Genomic DNA, 19,798 nt, shown 5'->3' with positions numbered 1-19,798 from the left:
GAAGGTAATTTATAGTATTAAAACTGTGATCCCTTATGTGCTGTTAGTATCAGAATTTCAAAGGATAGAATTAATTCCATTACACGCCTTCCAAGCCAACAAAATTATCATAGCAGATTGAAACATTTTGTTGCTGGAAAGAAAATAAGGGAGGGAAGAGGAGATGGAGAGTACAGAAGGGTCAAAGGAGAAGGAGATTCAAGACAATAATGAGAAAATGAGCMACACCATGTCTGCTCAAAAGTATGGTGCACAGATTTAGGCCRAAATACTTTAAGTTTTAAATGTGACTTAGTTTTCTGAAATGTACAGCACTTCAGTTTTCAAGGTAATATTTTGAAGTAATATGTACAAGTTTAGAAAATGTTTAAGTTTTATTCTTCATAGCCCCTATACATTTATTTGGAAACAAAAGAATTTGTATGAAGCCTGTTATTAGTGYCTATTTTCATGATATTCAAACCATCCGTTCCTTAAATTGGTATAGGATTTGCATTGCTGTTCACAGCAGTGGAAGATTTAATTTCTTTATAATTAAAGTTTGTATCAAGCAACTGCATTGAGTCTTATTGAAAAACAAAAATAAATATTTTCCTCTCTGGCCTGTTTCTTTTGTTCAGGAAGCAGGCCCAAATTATTTGTCAGAACAAGGACTTACACTGTACAGTTCAGACAAGTTTGTTGATTTACACCAAGTTTTACACTCTTAAGGTAATGCTAAGTATCATTTCTTTTTCCTGTTCTAGGGAGGAATGAAATTTTGGCTAGCTTGTGTCCTCAAGTTTTTGGATTGTACCTGGTGAAGTTAGCTGTAGCCTTGGTGCTTGCTGGTGGCGTACAGAGGACTGATGCTACTGGAACTCGAATCAGAGGTTGGTATTGTTTGTAATAGTATCACATTCTTCTCTTTTCTAGCAGCTGTTCTCATCCCTATCTTCACCTGCATCTTCCCCACTCAAAAATCAAACAGGTACAGTTTCAGAGGCATAATTATCTCTTCACTGAGAGCAATTTTTGATCAATGCTGAGTATTCTTCCAGAATCTCAAAAAAATAAAGTGGATGTCTGGACTTCCTCTTTTTGTATTAATTTTTCCCAAATAAAATATGTTAAAAGCATGTTTTCAGGATCTATTATGTAGAGTATGCAAGGCAATTGTTTTAGATAAAACATAAACTCACTTTTTTATTGTGTAAGTGACATTTTGAAATGACTTCTAGTAGACTATTCCCAGCAGTGTTTGGCATCAAAGGATGGAGTATTAATGTTTCCTTAATATGGATCACTATAGTACATTGAAGGGAAAATGCAAGGATTCATTTTACTACCTAGTGCCAGATTTTTCCATCTGTGATTGTCAGCACATCTCACTTAGATCTGTTACTGTAAGTTATCTGCCTGCTGATTCTCCTTCTGTTGTTATTAGATGGCAAATATGCCATGTGCCAGGTGGTACGCAGGTCGTAATCTATGTAGGTCATAATAATTCTAAAATAATAYGTGTGTATATACAAATACAGTATTTTCTTAATATTCCAGCAGCTAAAGAAAGTTAGAGACTTTAAATTGAAGTTGTATTGATATTTTGTATAAGACTGAAATATTTTTAGAGCTCTTTAGTGAGTTAGTAGTAGCTAAACTATCTTGTAGTTGCATTGTATCTGAAATTACTACATTGTGTGACTGTTGGAAATGAAACAGTGTAAGTAAAGAAGAACAGCCTGCTGGTTTCCTTATTCCATTTTGCATTGATTAAAGTACCTGARTAGTGGAATTATTTTTAAACTCTGATAGCCTTTTGTTTCTTGTTCAAGAGTGAGTTAAGTCTGTGAAACWAATATTCTAAAATGTAAGAACTCATATTTTACTATAAGTATTTGGTCTGGGTGCAGTAATATGACTAGATGCTTTTATTAAATAATACCTTTATGGCACCCAGTAAATAGTACAGTCTTGAACAGACTTACTTATCTATTGTATATGTAGTGCTAGTGTTAAATAAAGAATGAGAAATATTACTTAATTCAAAGTATTTTGTGCATATCTTTCTCTGTACTATGTACATGAACATTTTTCCCAAAGGTGAATCACATCTTTTGTTGGTTGGAGACCCGGGTACGGGGAAATCTCAGTTTCTCAAGTATGCAGTAAAGATTACACCACGGTCTGTGCTTACTGCAGGAATTGGATCTACAAGTGCAGGTATGTGCTTCTTCAGCTGGAACACTTTGCTTTTTTCTCTGGAGTATGGTTATATAAAGGCATTTGTGTATATGACCAAGAACTGGATTTAAGATTGTATGAACACAGTCTAAGTGGAAAACTGCCATGAAGACAAGTGAGGTTTGGGGTGACTGTCTGCAGAAGGGCAGTCCTGCCCCCTCTTCTCTGTCAGTGGGGCAGTAGGATGAGCTTCTAATAGGGAAGCTTACGAAGCATCATCCAGAGACCCCTTTCCCTGCTTTTCCAGCAGAGGATGATCTGGATCTAGTGTTCTTCCCAGTTATGACAAATCTGACATCTTTCCAGAGCTCACACTGTGTGATGGGGTGGAATTGTTTGGTTTCTCCTGAACAGATATTCTCCTCTCTTCCATGCTTTTATATGTTCTGGCTGAATTCCAGTTTGATTTCTGCTTACTTTCTGAAAATGCACCCCTGTGTTGAGACATTGTCTCTGACTCATAAAGATGGTTTTGGAGAGCAAAGGGGTTTTTGTTTTGTTTTGKTTTTTTTTTAACTTTAGATATGTCCCACCTGTCTGAAAATGTCAGATACCTTTAGAAACTCTTTCTGAGGAAAATATACAGCCTTAGATCACCTCTATAAATTACTTAAATTTGAGCATATGACTGTTACATTAAAAATCTCGAAATAGGGACAAAAAACAATGGTCAAGGCTACCACTTCTAAATTGAGTGTTTTCAGGCAGTGTTGTTCTTCATTTTCTGTCTGAAAAACAGCATTGTTTATACCTGGGAAAACCAGAAAATAAATCTTTCCCAGTTCTAGCTATGTGTACATGTGTGTACTAGGTTTTTGTAGCTGTGCAAGTGCAACAACTTATTTCAGTGATGGTGAAACATGATGTTGAACTTATTTTCTTGTGTGCAGGGAGTTTGTTTTGAAATACATATTCTTCTAGTTTTTCATTCAAACTGTTGACAAATGTGTCTGGAGAGAAGGCAGAGAGAATATTTTAGTTCAGCATAACCTTTTCTCCACCTTTTGTTTTGTGTTAAGAGCTGAGGACAGGCTAGATAATTTAAWTTTTTGCCAAGGGACTGGCAGTAACCTGCAGTGAAATTTTGCCGTGCATTTAAATGTGACCTTGCCCACTTTTGTCGGTAGTTATCCCCCTGTCAGCTGCTCTTGGATGTTCCTGTTGTCCAATGTTGATATTGCCTTCTTCACCACATCTCTCACTCGCTTTTTTTTTTCATATGATCTGTTTTCCAGCTCAGCTGGGTACAATGACATTTCTCTGAAATCCAGTGTTGTAGGCTACTAATGTATCATCATATGTGTGCCATAGAATCAGCTCTCCTGATGTGTGGAGGTGGTGTTTTATTTGTGAAAGGGTTGTCTTGAGTAGATCCACTTGAATAATCCTTGTATTTTAAAAAAGTACTCTCTCCCCCTCACTCTTCCCAGATTTTACAGCATGTGCCCCAAATTTCCACCTTGAAATTCTTGAGGACTCTTATCATAAATGCAACTTGGATGCTAGCTGGAAATCTAATTAACCCTAGTTTAACTTCAGGGAATTTTCCATGGTTAGAATTGCTGGACTAAAGCTTTAATATCTAGCTCTGGAGTTTGGAAGTAGTTTGAATCGTTTTCTTTGCCATCTGTATATGAGAAGTATCCTGTTTATCATGTTTTTAACTGTACCTAACACGCTGATTTCATGAACTTTATGAAGCTCCAAATGGTGAATTTAAAGAACTATTAAGTTGTTCTGCTTTCCTTGTTATAATGGCATACTTTAAATCAACAGTTTCTGCTTTCCTATGACAGAAAATTTTTAATGAATATTTTTTCTTCCAATGTAAAAAGACTAAATCCATAAATTCCATTTTTGACTAGTTGCTTACCTTACATAAAATGCAGCCTACAATGCAGTTAAATTACTAGTTCTGGTTAATTCTCTTCAGAATAATTAATAAATAATAATATTAGGAAAATTCACCATTGCACTGAGAAATTATCACAGAGCATGTTACACAGTGAGCTTTGGTTATAAACAGAAGCGCTTTTCAGAGAGGTTACAAGAGGTTCTGTTTCAAAGCAGAAGTTAAGTCGGGAATGCAGGCTAAAAGAGTGAGCCCAGAGGCTCTACAGACTCATTTCTCCCTTTGGCTCCTTTCCATTCTTGCTGTCCTCTCCTAATCGCCTGCTGCTCCCGGTCGATCCAGCCGGCCCGAGTGGGAGGATGGGAGCACTTGACCTCTAAGTCAACGGCTAACGCAACTTAGCAGAATCCCTCCGGCAAAACAAAAGAAGCTTGGACCAGCAGTGGGTCTCCCAGTCACATAACACTTTCCTTGAACTTTTGTTTTCCTTTACAACTTCTTATGTCTTTTGGTCAGCATTCAAGCAGAGACTTTCTTTGTACCTTGCTTCAAATCCTTGCACTTGTAAGGCCAGATGCCAGAGAACAATGCATCCCTGCTTTTTGTCCTGCTTAGGATGCATCATTTGTCCTATAAATTGTTTTCTGAAAGCCTAGCTGTAGTTGGTCTAGTGTGTTAAAGTGTCAAAAGCATTTTTACATTATTCTATCCAGTTTACCTTTTCCTCTTGGACTTTTTCTGCAAGTTGGGTAAAGGGGCAGTAATCTTAGAAAATGAAGGAAAGAGATACAAAATAATTTGATGATCTTGTCAGGATTGAAACGAACACATGCATGCTCTTGGCAAGTCTGGGGCTATTGGGCATTCTGGCTAGTCATTCTGCCACTTCCGGGTGGATATTTGGCCATTAAGACCTCTGCAAAGTTTTGTTCAGTGTTGTGTCCTTCCACAGACGAACTGCTTAAAGAATCTTGTGAATTATCTTCAGCAAAACTTGTATAAAAATCTGGGAGTCCACCAACTGTTTCTCCTGCTTTCCAGTTCTGTACAATACCCCTTTCTGGAGCTATATGAAATACAGCTTTCTGTCCTCTCTTCTCAGAGCCTCTACAGAGCCTTGGGAGTACTACCTTTTTGATGACAATTTGCAATGTCTGACATTATCCATATTCATGCCAATGGCACTCTGATGCTGTCAGTCAAAGGTGAATAACTCAAGTTGAAACAGCCATTTTTCTTTTTCTTAGTACGCTTCTTCCTGCTGAGCAAGCTTTGGATGATGGTAACAGTTCTCTCTCATTTGAACAAGTACTCCAGTACTCAAGCTCTCAAGCTGGAGAAATTTTCCCCTGAATATAACTGCCTATCTGTAGTGGTCCCCGGTCCCTGCTAATCTCCAAACTACCTTTGGGAATCCCCTGTGAGAGTGCTAGTTGGTACAGGCCAAGGCAGGGGCAGGCAGCATACTAACAACTCACCGCTGTGGATGACAGCATCTGGACCATGCCCCGGCCCTGATCAGTCTACTGCAGCCTTTGCAATTGCAGTCTTTTCAGACCTTCACTTCTACCACAGGATTCTTCGTCTTCACGAATATTCATAACTGCAGGTGAACTTGAATTTCCTATCAGCATTTTCTATCAGCAAATACCACAAAAATATTTTCCTGAGAGTATGACTTCACTGGCTTTTCCTTAAACAGTTAGGCCTCAAGTTGAAGAGGACTTGACTTAACTCTCTAGGAAAGCTGCTAGATTTTTTTGAGGAATGAATTTTGAAGTTGTAATCAAAGCCCATGGGAGATATGTCACACCTGTAACAATGTTTCTTCTTTTGCAGATCCTTAAATTCCCTTAATTTCCCTTCATTAATGCTGTTCCAAGATGATCTTGCCCTGAGACAGAGCTTTCCTTGGCTACCTGCATGCAACAGATTATTCAGCCAAATAGACAGCTGTCTGCAGTAGTTTTGGTCTATTCACACCTCTGTGCCTAAAGATCTCTAGTTAAGAGGAACACGAAATACTGCATGTCCAACAGCTTGGTGATGCTGGCTGGAAGAAATGCTTTGGGTCTTACGCACTTCTGGCATAATACATTCAGATAGGCCTTCCAGAGACTCTTTTCTCCTGCTATTGAAATAGCAGCTATTTCAATCAGTAGATTTTGGGAGTGATGTTACATATCGTCCAAGATTTTCTTTGCCACACCACAAAGCGTTCAGCTATTATCAGGCCAGTTAGCTCAGTTGGTTAGAGCGTGGTGCTAATAACGCCAAGGTCGCGGGTTCGATCCCCGTACAGGCCACCCATTTTGGGGTTGGACTAGACGATCTCCAGAGGCTCCTTCCAACTTTACCAATTCTGTGATTCTTCCCAATTTGTACCAATGTCAGTTTACCACATCTTTCCAGCGAGATGAGAACAAACCAGAGGACCCTGCTACCTTAAAAGGTAGCGCTACCCTCCTTAAAATCTCATGATCCAAGGGGTTTCTGGAGGGAGACTCAAGAACTACTTATGTTCATAGCATTTCAGTTAGGTCTGAGTGTTGCTGTTTACACTTAGCTGGTGTCTATTCCATCTGCTCTAGCCTTTCTGCAGCATACAGATCTCCTTCCTGAGTTTTTCTCTGTTTGCAGGAAAGCTAATCACATCACTCATACTGTGGTGCATGAGTGCCCTGTCAGCCTCTAAGAGCATTACCAGAAGTTGGAAATGTTAAAGTGTGTCCTCCCTCCCTTTGAAGGACCTTTTACTTTCCAGGTACAAACCTGTTTTTTGCCTTTAACATAGCCTTCCTACTGATTCCAGTTGGTTCCTCCTCCTTAGATGTTCTTCTTTGCTGAGAAGACCAAAAGTCAAGCAAGATTTCCCCAATCTGTCTTGTGTAGCTTGCCTCATATTGCACAAGACCAGCTCTCAAGAAGAACTTTAACTGGAAACATAAATACAAATTGGAAAGCCTAATACAAGCAATCTTCCACACAACTGCTAATATAACTTCTATGACTCTCAACAAAATGAAAGAATCTGGCCCAACAAGCTTGTACACCAGTGTGTTACAGATAAGTGGCAGGGTAGTTAGGTAAGTATGTAAAACATCTCCTGGATATGTCCAGATAGTAGCTTCTGCTTTTTCCTTCTCTAGTAAATGAAGATTTGCCTGTAGTATGCATGCATGAGTTTTTTTTCTTTTACTTCCTGCTACAGTGGGCAATCTTTGTATAGAGGAAAGTAGCTAGCCTCCCATCTGAGCTGACTTCAGGAAAATCAGCAGCTGAGGTTTTACAGAGAAAAAAAGAATGGACTAGATTGTCAGGTCTATCCTGGACTTCATAACACAGGTCTCAAGGATACAAACTGACTGCTATGAACTAAGTTACTGTGGTTACAGTAGCAAAGTTCTGAGCTACTGTAGCCTTGAATATCAGGACTAACGTTTGGCATTTTCAGTAGAGCTTTGCAGAGCTGTTGGAGAAGTTAAATTTCACCAGTCTCCATTATGATGGAGCTGGTGTCTATCTTTTTGCCCTCTTCAAACTTAAACAGAGCATCATGCTGATTTAGATGGAAGATGATACATGAATGAATCACAGTGACTGTAAGAGTCTTCTCCCCTCCCCCATCTAGACATAAAAAACATGTTTTTCATCAGTAATATTGGTGTCTGTGATCCACCAACTTCTCACATGGATAACCTCTGATAAGCATTATGACACTTGTCTAATGGAATTGAGTCTATTTGGAGTAAAAATAGTGCAGTTCAGTAGTGCTGTTAATAGAATCTAGCATTTCCTTGTCTCTCTGGTGGTCTCTACAAGTAAAAGGTCTGGGAAGATGAACTCATCTTGGACCTTGAAATTGTAATGTTACACTGTCTATACTAGCTGTCTGCATGTCACATTAAAAAGTGCTGTTTTGAAAGCTTCAGAGACATCATCAGGAACAAGTTTGTATAGAGATGACTTAAATTCATTCTATCTTTTAATACCACTGAGTTTGTGCTGTGATGTTGCCTGATGATCAGACTTGGAGTACTGGAATTTGGCTTCTTAAAATTCAAAATGTGTGCTGAATTAATATGATTTTGCCAGGGAACACAATCTTTGGAATACAAGTGTGTATGCAGTGCTAAAATCTGGACAGAAACATTGAACACCTGAGAGGCATCCAGTCTCTCAAAGAGCCTAGCAAGACTCTTTTTCTTACAAAGATTGTGAGGCTCTCTGACAGTGGGCATATTTGCTCTTTTCTAGTTTTCATCAAGCACAGTGGGGTGATGTTTTTTTGGGGTCTTTTCTCCTCCTGTAAAGCGGTGGGCCAGCTACATCTAGTAGGTGTACGAGGTAAGGTAGTGCCGAACTGTACTGCAGCAAAACGCCATCTGGTCTAGTTTGAAGTTTAGTGCCCCCGAGTTCACCTGTGCTCAGCTGGATTTTTTTTTTCCTCTTAAACAGCGCAAAAGGTCTCTCTGGTTTCTCTAAGTTAATTGGTTTGCTGGGTGAAGTAGCATTGCTGACTCTATTTTGTGGTTGATTCTGAAATGGCTGTAATGCAGTTTGCTTCCATCACTGTAGCATTTGCTTCTAAGAAGTATGCATGCTACTAGTGAATGGATTCTGGATATACTTGTATTTGATCATGCTTTCATTTAAATCATTAATGTTAATAGGTACACGGGTTTGATAGCTTTAAAATCAAGGTTGTCTTCATTATCCTGCCAGCCTTCAGCAGGTAACTAAGTTATTTACAATGCTTACATTTAAGAGATATCTTAAATAGAATAATAGAGTGTATGCAAAAAATGAAAATCTTGAAGTGTTAATGTAAGTGAAAGTCAAAAGATACATCTTCTTAGAAAGTTCCCATAATTTCAACTTTCAGCTGAAGCAATGGCTTGGTTTGGGTACCAGTTGAGTCAAGTCTACAACTATTAAAGTGTTAATATTTTTAAATTGTTAGTCATCATTTTAACAATTACAGGGAGATTTTCAAGAGCATACATTATACTTAGGCTTCCAAATATTAGTGGCTTTCAGTACAAGTTGGTTATTCAGCTACCATATACACTGCTGAGTTCCCATATAAAAAATATGTTCATGTACATTTAGATCAAGTTATTCCTTTCAGCCTCTCAGTGAAAATTTGATTTTTAAAATATATATATATAAGTATATGTATGTGTTATAAAAGAAGACAATTTCACTAATGATGTGAAAGACAGAAATAGCAACTACATAGGACATCTTCATCCCTATTAGACAATGCAGAAAAAGAAAGGCTTCTATTTTTATTCAGAGCAATACTGTCTGTCAGTCATCATGAAATTTACCTTTCTTTAAAGGGCCTGGAACCTACACAGGTTCACAGTGCCTGTGGTTACCAGTAACTAGTGAACTATACTCTTGTAATCTGATATGACATACTACAATTTTAAGTGCATATGTAGTCACATATAATACACATTATAGCAAGGCTGATGAGGATTGGAAGGAATAACTGAATTGTTAAGTGTCATAATAGTGTCTAACGTCTTTACAATTTACTACCTAGTTCTTTTATCTTCAAAGATGCCTCAGGTAATAGGGATGCTTCATGGTAAGACCTTCAGGGCAGGCACTGTATTCTTGAGTGTGCAGTACCTGCCACAACAGGGTCTGAATCTTGATTTGTACCCATGCATAGTGCCTTAAAGGGTAAAGAAAGACCAAAATGTCTTAAATTACAGATGTTTTAGAAAACTGAAAAAGAGCAAGACATTTTAACTAGTAATAAGGAGTTTAAAAGACTGTAAGAATAAAGCATAGTTTTTAAAAAAGTACCAACTAGCAATTGTACATAATAATCTTGCAGAATATTTTTAAGTACTTATGCCATTCCTTTTGATGTTTAAGTTTTCTAATAATTGATTGAAGCTTTCCAACCAATTATGTGCTCTGAGTGTTTGAAAAAAAGGGTTCTTTGCTGAGGTACCCACCTAAATCCAAATGAAACATTGTCCTTAACAAGCCACAATTTGACTAAACAGCAAGCAGCAAGAGATTTTTAAAAAGAAACTCATAAAATCTGAGATAGCAGATGGTAAATCTCAAATTGCATGCTTTAAGTAACAAGTATGTGCCTTGAAAGGAAAAGAAGCTTGCACCTAAAATTATACTGTGCAGTCTGCTTTCACAGTAAGAGGACATTTTTGGAGAGATATATAGATATATTTATTTTTTTAAGAGAGCACTTTTTTCTTTGAACTTCACTTAATGACAGCTTTGTTCTTAAGCTGCTATTAAAGGGCACTTTATATTTGGCAATCTGGGTATCAGAGATGAGGACAAATCATTATTGCTTCATTCTGCGTGAATGTTTTAACTTTCAGTCTTTTAGCTTTTAATAGTGCTTACAAAATGAAGGGGGGGGCAAGAACATGTATACTTTAATCAGGTTCAGTTTAGACCAAATAGAATAACACATTAGAGAAAAAAAGCAATTACTTAAAAATAGTTGTATTTATATTCCACAATTTGCTCAAATACTGTTTTTTTTTTTTTTTTATAAACTTTCTACAGGGTGTTTTAAAACAAGTTCTTCACATTGCTTGTCAACTATGTACTTATGGAATTTGAGGGAAATAGTTCTGGTTGTTTTTACAGTTTAACACATGTACAGTACCAAAACGATGGTGGTTAGTCACATGCAGTCCATATGAGATTCTAACATAACATTTAATGAATTTTCTGATGTTGACCACCCCTTTGATGCTGAAGGTAATGCATCTGTAGAAAGCAGTGACTGTAGGTTTGGGTTACTGCTCTCTGCATCTTCCAGTTTTTCAGTGTTGTCCTCCCAGTTAATGTGGAATCTTGTGACTCTGGGATTAGATGCCAAAATATTCCTTTGAAGCTGAGAGGGAAGAAAATACATGGATTATACTTCTCAAATTGGAGTTTATATGCATACAGAAGATGTTTTTTTCCTTTTACTAYCCATAGCCTTGTATGTGTAAAACATTTAAAAAGATAATGCATACAAAATGTAGATCTGTAGATACTACATATGTATCAGAAACACACAGTTCATTTAATCTAATATCCTGAGAAAAAATACCTTTCTTGAAGAAATTTTAAACTGTTCCTCCTGAGTTCAAGACTATGTTACAGCATTGCAAGAGTGTGCTTATCATTTTAGCCAGCTTTTAATGAAACCAATCACCCCAAAAAAGCTTGCTAGCTATAGTACTTCATTTAATGCTGCATCAATTTTGTGTTTGAAATAATTATATTAATTCCATCAACTGTCTATTTTCATCTAAGTTTACAACCTTTCCATATATTAGCATGTTCAGATTGTTTTCATTAAGTTAATTAAGCTTTTTTTTTTAAAAAAAAAGGAAAGAAAGAAAGAAAGAAAACATTCCTTAGATTTGAAATATATTAATAGAATGGCAGTGGACACACCTAGACACTACTCATATACTTGTTTCTCATGGATGAACCTCATTTTCTTTTAAAAGGTTACATGTATGAATACAGAAAAAAAGCCAGTCTTCACCAAACCTTTCACCATATTCAAGATAATACAGTTAACTTGGTAGGAAAGCAAATTATAGCTATTGGTAACTCATTATGAAAGTTAAGACTGGTTGCAGGAAAAGTCTGCTGTGGTAGTAATACTGATTTTATTCCCCAAAGAAGTGYTCTCGTATTAAATAATCCTCCCCTCATGCCAACTGAGAAGATCACTTCTTTTTCAACCTAACAGACCTATTTCCCATTAATTACAATTAAATAGGTTTAATAACCATATCTSCTTCTTGTATGTTTAAGTTCTGTCCCAAAGTTAAATTAAGAACCTTTTATACAAATACATGACAGCTTTTGCTGTCCTTTTTCATAGGAGCAAGCTAACTTTCACAGGATTTTGACTCGCTAATTTTTTTTTTTCAAGTGTTCTTTTTTCTCAAGGCATTAGGTCCAAGTAAGTCTACTGCACAGCTCATTTTAATTCTTGTCTTGGTTCAGTTTTTACCTTAAAAGACTTTTTTTTGAATTTCTTTTTTTTTAACTTTATACTTGGTCAAATTGTCTATTGATTGTCTAGTCATCCAACTTGTTCTTACTAGGTTACCAATATTCTTGCCTCATTTTATCCATAAATTTTTGAGTTTGTTTGTTAGTGACATGCAGAAACTGCAGCTCTAACAGTAGTACAGGTTGGTAGGGACTGTGTTAAATTAATGCTTAAAACCTAGTTCCAGGTTGATAGTCCTAGAAAAAAAAAAAAATGTAATTCTCTGTTTTTCCACAGAACAGAACCATCTTGTCAGCAATAGCAGAGGTAGAGGGAACCCAGCAGTTTRCTTCACAAACTTAGTGTAAAATAATAATGTTCAGTCAGTATTTCCAGCCAGCAGAAACTGTTACTGGTTTCTGAATGTTTTCCAAGTTAATGGCAACTACATGGCACTTCTGATTTGCTTCACAAAGTCTTTTTCCATTATTTGATGTCCGGTTTCATGTACTTCATAGCATCATTTGGGGTTTGGTTTTGTTTAAGAAAACCTCGTAAGTGTAGCTTTGATACATGACTACAACAGAATATGTCTTACCTTAGAAAAATCTGGTTTTACTGGTGGATTCTCTCTCAGTTCTGTTTCAGTATATTCATTGTTTACATAGTAGCCGACTCTAATAAATTCTTGACCTCGATAGGTGCATGTAATTAACACAACTGTTACACCTACTGCATCTGCATCTGGAATAAGCCCTGGATTCGGTGCATCAGCCTAAATGTGAAAGGGAAAGGTTGATTAAAATAAAAATCAATACTGTATGTTCTATCTAGCAGGAGACTCTGGAACAGTACATCTTAGCAGCTAAGTAGACTATATGCAAGCTTCAATTTTTTCTTCGTGTTAATAAGAAAATATACCTGCTTTTTCAACAACATCAACCCTGAATTTAGGATACTATCCTCTAGAGACAGAATTACTTAGAATGCAGTAATTTTGTGGGCTGAGTCTTCTCAAGGGTGATTAGAGAGTTTTGATCTAAAAGTGCTTTTAAATGTTTGACTAGCTGAACTGTTGCTTGAGCAAGTGTACTAACATCCCTCCAGTTCTACAGTGCCATTGCTCTCCAGCCCATCCTGGTAACTCAGTACAGTTTAAAAAACAAACAAACAAACAAAAAACAACATACCTTTGAAGTTAAATTGGTCTATATGCATGTATGTAACAAGACTAAACCCTTAAAAACAGACTGCAAGTTATACTCAGCAAGAAGAGAAGGACAGACGACAGTGAGGTTTAAGATGTCCCACAAATTTTTCAGGAAAGGAATAAACTGCTTTGTCTCTTGCCTCCTTCCACATGCCTAAGTTTGTTAAAATGTATGCAGTTAAATGCATCATCACTCTGAGACATTTGACATATTTCCAGTCATACATTACCAGTATGTAATTCTAATTCATAGACAGTTCTGATTATCTCCCTCTTTGTCTTTACTTACCATGGCACTGCAGTTTTTAAATAATTCCTGAAATTTGTCTTACAAAATGTGGCTTAGATCAGTCTTTTAAAATACTAGCTAATCATTTATTGATAAAATACGATACCTTGAGTCTCAGACCAAAATGAAGTAACACAAATCTAAGCATTAATGAACCTGCCTCATATTCACAATTTTGCATGAAACCTGAAGCCAGCAATTAACACCCGTGTTGTGATAAGTTAGTATTAACAATGCACATTAGAATGGTTCCAGTGTAATGAATCCTGCCTGAGAACAGAGGTGAATGGGATTAATTCTTACTGTCCCTCTTATTGCTGTTTTTCCTGTAGTATATATGTTCTCTAGCACTGCAAAATTTGGACCTAGCAGTCACGCATCATTGGCTTGTGCTCTTTGTTACTTCAATTCTGAGCCTTCGAACTACTCTAGCTTTTTAAAAGGAGCTGCAGATACTTTGCAAAAGAATTAAATGAACTGGACCCCTCAGGTACAAATCCATCAGAGGTGGAAGAAACAACAAGGGAATCAAGTGCAATACACCTTCCTCCAGTCCTGAAGGGAACAGAAAATGACCAAATGGCTTCTTAACTTGTATAGAGAAATGGAAAAGATGACCAAGGAGTAGGAGAAGCGTAGAGGCATCAAGAAATCACAAGAATTTCCAGTACAGATGAAATCACTATTTTAATTCAGCAGTCTTATTCTAACAATGCTCAGAACCATGTGATTACTTAAAATTCCACAATGAGAAATTATAGAACAATATATTGCAAAAGGATACTGTTTCATTTAAGCTCCACAAAACTTGATTCATCCCCTGGGATTTTAGCTCTTCTGGCCTTCCACTGTCATCTTATGTCACATAATGTCCTATGATACAGCTGCAAATCTACAGAAATATTCTTGCATAATCCTGCTCAACTCTCAAGCCTTGTTTTGCTGAGTGTCAAAGAGAAATTGAACACTATTTAAAAAATAAGTTTTCACAGAATTTTTTTTTAAAACTTTATGCCTTGGCTATCAAACCTCCTAATTCCCCAGGAAAAAGATGATCACAAAGAGATGAAAAAAAATGAAAAGGAAGATAGAACACATGTATGAGGAAGGGACAAGCAAGCAGCAGTAAGCAGGTATTTTGGTAGGCAAAGGAAGGCAGTATGATTAACTCCTGTATAAAAAGCACTAAATCTTAATATGCCATTTTAAAGGTAGAAATTATTTATGATATTTATGTAGTCACTCACATTGTATGTTGTCTTGAACTACCTTGCTTTTCCAAATGGTATATGTAAACAGAGAGCCATTACTGCAGAGTAGCTAACTTAGTGTAAGGTCATATTCCTAGAGAGTAAATTATTTAAGTATCCACAGCTTCAAAACAAAGTTTCTGAGAATTTATTACAAATCCTCAAGTGCATTTAATTAGAGATGAGGAATCAAGTTTCACTACTTTTATCTTGGCATTTATATCCAAATAGGCTAGGCTGTGAGACTTTAACAATTAAAAACTTTCCAAATGTTAAAAGAGACAATTGTTTAAGTCTGGGAATTGCAACGTTCTATCTTCTGAATATAAGGCCGACTTCTCAACTAATACATGCAGCTTTTGTTTCACAAAGGCAGCTTTATCATCCTTGGTATTTTTGCTGTGAGATACTCCAATTTATTAGCTGTTTCAGCCATTTTTCTATTTAGGAAAAAAAATATAGTAGATTATATCTGAAAATTTTTAAATCTGTGCAAAAGTCCTCTCTCTATGCTGTCTCTAGTGAATATCATCTCTCTTCTTTACATTATGTACTTCCTGCAGTTCTACACTTTGCCCCCATTCTGGCATTCCCACACTACTTTTCTTCATCTCCCAGGCAGCTTCAGTTTGATGAGTAGAGTAACTTCTGTCATCAGCAAATGCTTTTTACAGCATTTGGTTTTTTGGTAGCCTCCTATGTACACATTAGCAGAGTCCTACCCTCACCTCCATACTAATGCTCTTGAAGTCTCATGTACTTAGATCACAGTTACTTGCATAAGAAAAATATGTACTGAATCTCTTACAGTACCTTTTCCAATCTAAACAGAATGTTTATAGACCTACTCCAAATTTAACTGTAGTGTCATTTATCATTTATAACCAGGCTATAATTGATGAGTCTATTCTACCAAAACTGCAAACCCCACACATTTCATTTTCCATGTTTTCCTATGTGACACAACTAAAATATACCTTTATGAGCCCCTTCCCGACACTCCTTCTCATCACCATCAACAATGAATCTTTAATTTAACTGAGATTAATGCATCTTTTAAATTACAACTATAAATGCCAGCTATTTTCTCTGGATAAAGTGCTACAGGATAGCCTCTTTCAAGGCTACTACAGGATCACCTGCTTCTGATCAACTAATGCCATAAGCTAAAGCAGCTTGAAAATGGAAGAATTGTTAATAAAGGATGAGTTTGTTAAACATCTGCTTTATTTATTGTGATTAAAAATTAGGCCTAGCTCCAAAACCAAACAGGAATTTTCAAGATTGATTTGCACGTATGTAGTTGATAAGTGTAGCCTCCAGTCTCATCTTAATAGCTGTTCCTTTAGCCTGCCCTGTTAGAAAGTCTCCCTTTATTTGCAAGTTTCATATGTACCCTGAAGCTTTCAAGTAATTGAGGCTTACATGTTTAATCAAGAAGCCTTACACATTTGTCTCACAAACCTCAACAATATATTTTTAAAACAGTTGTAATGACTATGGGGAATAAGAAACGCACATTCATTGAAAAATGTTTGTTCTCCAGTGCGTATTTGCCCTTAAAACAGTTACATGAATTTCCAGCACTTGGGAAGGTAGCATAGTTCCTATATAGTAAGCTGTTCTGTTTAAATCTGATTTTCCAGCTGATGGATTTTATTGACAGTTTACAAGACAAAATACTAATAATTAGATTGGATAAATAGATAAAAAATGAGCTAAATATTATAGTATTGATATAAAAGCTTGTCTAAAACTTAAGTCTGCTTTATTTTTTTCTCCCCTCTCATTGACCTAAAATGGAAAACAGACTAGGATATTAAGCCATCTTGGTACTGCTCTTTCTCCATCTTCCTTTCCTCAGTTACTCCTTCTTAATAACTTCTGGCTTTAACAGAAGTATTTCATAGCATTGTCAAACTCCAGAATTTGTGGGACAGTCTTGATTTCAAACACCTCCTAAATGTCTGCTACCTACCATTGAAATTCTGTCTTATTTTACAAATTACTATATTGTATTACAATTTAGCCTGCTTAGTCAAATGTCACAGTTGAAACAGAACTGAATTCATGATTGTTCTGCCCAAGTTTTACAATTACAGTTTATATCTTCTGAAGAAGTTGTCTACGTTAACCTGATTCTCCAAATTGCCTGCAACTGCCACCAACCAGCAGAACTAAGCTGATCATGCTAGCGTAAACCAGATAATAGGCACTCAAGTATCGGGTGGCCTGGAGTATGTTTATATACCAGACTGGTCAAAATTACTAGTAGCTACAGGAACAGTGCTTATATTAATAACGCTAATTATTGATCCCACAAGTGAAAGTATTACGATGGAAATATTAGGTGCAAAAACCATCAGTTCATGAACAGACTTTCAAGTAAGGTGCATCATACATAAAGAGATGTCTGAAATACTTTTCTAGCTAACCATTATTTTTTGAGTGCCACTTAGTTTTATACAGTCATCTTTAAACATCAAACACAACTCTTTTAGAAACAGTTGAATCAACAAACTTACCTGAAATACAAACATGTGTCTGCCCGCAGGAACAGGTCCAACTAAAACAGAGTCTAACACTTGATCATACTCCTCGCTTTCAGCTGAACCCACGTAAATTATTTTCCATTCCAAATCTACAGTAAAAGAAAAGTAAACAAGAAAAAAAATTACTTATCATTACAGTTAAGGATCTTCCACTCTTGCCTCTCTACTGTTCTGCTTCATGTAAAATTTATTCTATAGCAACTGGCCTAAAGGAATAAGGGACCTGTCTTCATGGAGGTTATCATGGAAAAAGTTCTAGTTCGCATGAACTGGACCATCCCACCATCCTTCTCCATTTAGTTAGTACTTGAGGAACCCCCCCTATTTCTTTAGTCAAGTTAATTTTCAAATTTTATAGCGAGGACAGGACTCACATATTTGTTGGCAGATGTGTTCAGAATTGTATCAAAAGCTGTCTGAATGGCCCCAGCATAACAATGAAGCCTACGTCCTCAGTGTGGCATGCCCTAAGCATTGACTTCCTTCCCAAAAGTGGAACAAATTCCACTTTTTACACACTCATATACATATCTTATACCATACAAATCCAGTAAGGTAGTTAATTGAATAAAAGCATCCACCATGCAAGCACCAGATATGCTATCTGTATGCCCCCATTGTTTCACAAACAACTTGTGTGACCTGATATACAAAATTGTGATTAGATCATATTCTCATTGAAGATACTGGTGTTAGGATTTTGTCCATATCCTGAAATGGAATTACAGGCAAAAACATTAAATGTAACATTTTGCTTCCAAACATAATGCAACAAATTTGAGCATTTCTTACAATTCATAGGTTTTTCTGCCTTGCCCTCTCCAACATAGGTGTTTGAAAACTGAAATAGCAAATTAGCATTCATTGGCTTTTTCTGGGCCAGCAATTCACTTTCACTTTCTGATTTAAGAACACATGTATAGATACAGGCATATAAAACTAACCCTAGAAGTTTTTTTTTTTTTTAATATAAGAAAACATGGCCACCATCATGCAAGAATGTGACTAAAAATTCAGTAATTTTTGTAATGAAACTGTTGTTTCAAAACAGTGCCTTAAAAATGGACATGGTACATTTTATATTGTTTTTACTGTACAAGTAGCACCCTGATTATGTATGGAAAAGCACTAACCTGTATCCTATTCCATTTACTTTATTCGCATCCTCCACAAAATCCAAAGGTCTGTGTTACAGTTTCTTGATGCAGGACTGAAACTTAAGCAAGAAAAAACTACCAGAATTTGACTGCTTTAGGATTGCAGTCAACTATTTTTCTTCATTAATGCAGTCCTTTTGTTTATCACACTTAGCACTAATACAAGTTTTCAGCTTTAAAGTAACTTACTTATCAGGGCTTAGGAAGTGATTTTATTCTTTTGTACAGACCACTGGCCGGGTACTGTATCAGAGGTTTTATTTACCTTGTAAGCATCTACTATTAGCTACTGCCAATACTGCATGCAGGCTACTAATCCAGGTGAATTAGTGACCTGTTTTGTCAAGGTCAGTGCAAGTCACCACACATACAAGTGAGTACTTTTAGGCTACGTTGTTCAAGATTATCATGCCATCATTTGCTATTATTCCAGGAGTACAGTATGAAACTTGTTTTAGACTAATATTTAGTACTGAAAAAACTTTTTAAATATGTAACTTTAAAATTACATGTTTAACAGGTTGATCCAGTGCTTTTTAGGATTCTTGATATGGAATGAGAACTTTAAAGAGGGGGCTAGACTTTATGAATTTACTTCTAGACTAGTAGTGCACACGACTGCCTGAAAAAAAAAGGACAGCAGACAGATATATTTGCATGTGAAAGCTAAAATAACCACAGCATTTTCTTCATAAACTATAGGAAGGTTAAGTTTAATTTTAGTTTTCTGTGTGGAAGATACTGTCCTGCATTTRTCCGGTAGCCCAGCTTGCACTCAGAGGGGGGAAGGGAATGGAGAATTTTGCGGCACACTAATTCTTCTCATCCCGATTGTCCTGGATTATGTGTGATGTAAACGCGCGGAGTGCGGAGCGTGACGCGCAGCTGGGCACAACTGGAAGGGGAGGCGAGGCGAGGCGAGACGCCCGGCCCGCTGCCCGGCTGCAGGCCGGGGGCACCTCCAGGGAGGCGAGGCCGAGCGGAGGCAGCCAGCCCCCTCGCAGGCTAACGCCCCGGGGAGCTCTGGAGCCGGGAGCGCCGGCGGCGGGCGGCCGGGGCCTGGGCCTGGGCCGCGCTCGCTCCGCGTTCCGGCCACCGGCACGTGCGAGCAGCAACCGTTACAGAAGCAGGCGGGACGAAACCGACCTAACAACAGAAGCCCCCTCCCCCCCACACACATACTATCACCTCCGAACTGAAGTTTTTCTTCCCCCTTCCCTCACACCGCTGGCGCCGCCGGTTGCGATGGCCCCGCCGAGGCTC

At 37.3% G+C, this 19,798-nt stretch overlaps 2 protein-coding genes and 1 non-coding gene across 4 annotated transcripts in view; 2 read left to right on the top strand and 1 right to left on the bottom strand.

Annotated features, from left to right (window-relative positions):
• MCM9 (minichromosome maintenance 9 homologous recombination repair factor) overlaps positions 1 to 19,798 on the top strand; it is a 47,093-nt gene that overhangs the window by 9,205 nt on the left and 18,090 nt on the right. The window contains exons 6-7 of the mRNA XM_085318553.1: positions 747 to 872; positions 2,083 to 2,202. Of these exons, the coding sequence (XP_085174679.1) occupies positions 747 to 872; positions 2,083 to 2,202 (246 nt within the window). The remainder of the gene's footprint in view (positions 1 to 746; positions 873 to 2,082; positions 2,203 to 19,798) is intronic.
• Positions 6,308 to 6,381, top strand: TRNAI-AAU (transfer RNA isoleucine (anticodon AAU)). The gene has a single exon. It is a non-coding gene; the product is annotated as a tRNA-Ile (tRNA).
• Positions 9,339 to 19,798, bottom strand: ASF1A (anti-silencing function 1A histone chaperone). 2 transcript variants are annotated; one of them, XM_085318565.1, is made up of 5 exons: positions 19,718 to 19,780; positions 18,512 to 18,594; positions 17,352 to 17,467; positions 12,676 to 12,852; positions 9,339 to 10,970 (listed from the first exon to the last, which is right to left on the bottom strand). In XM_085318565.1, the coding sequence occupies exons 3-5, from the start codon at positions 17,364 to 17,366 to the stop codon at positions 10,758 to 10,760; spliced, it is 405 nt and encodes a 134-aa protein (XP_085174691.1). In that variant the 5' UTR covers positions 17,367 to 17,467; positions 18,512 to 18,594; positions 19,718 to 19,780; the 3' UTR covers positions 9,339 to 10,757. The 2 variants fall into 2 exon arrangements, with proteins under 2 accessions (XP_085174691.1, XP_085174701.1); XM_085318575.1 differs by lacking the exon at positions 18,512 to 18,594 and having other exon boundaries at positions 19,724 to 19,798.

This window comes from Rhea americana, unplaced genomic scaffold (assembly GCF_003343005.1).
Source record: "Rhea americana isolate MKP2758 unplaced genomic scaffold, rheAme1 scaffold_117, whole genome shotgun sequence".
Classification (NCBI taxonomy): Eukaryota; Metazoa; Chordata; class Aves; order Rheiformes; family Rheidae; genus Rhea; species Rhea americana.
This window is presented reverse-complemented; position numbering and strand designations above follow the sequence as displayed.

What these genes read in the sequence shown, in the direction of transcription:
- ASF1A (XM_085318575.1), bottom strand. An exon ending in TAAAACCAGATTTTTCTAAG is followed by an intron (nt 10,971 to 12,675) that starts GTAAGACATATT and finishes CTTCCCTCTCAG; the next exon opens with CTTCAAAGGAATATTTTGGC.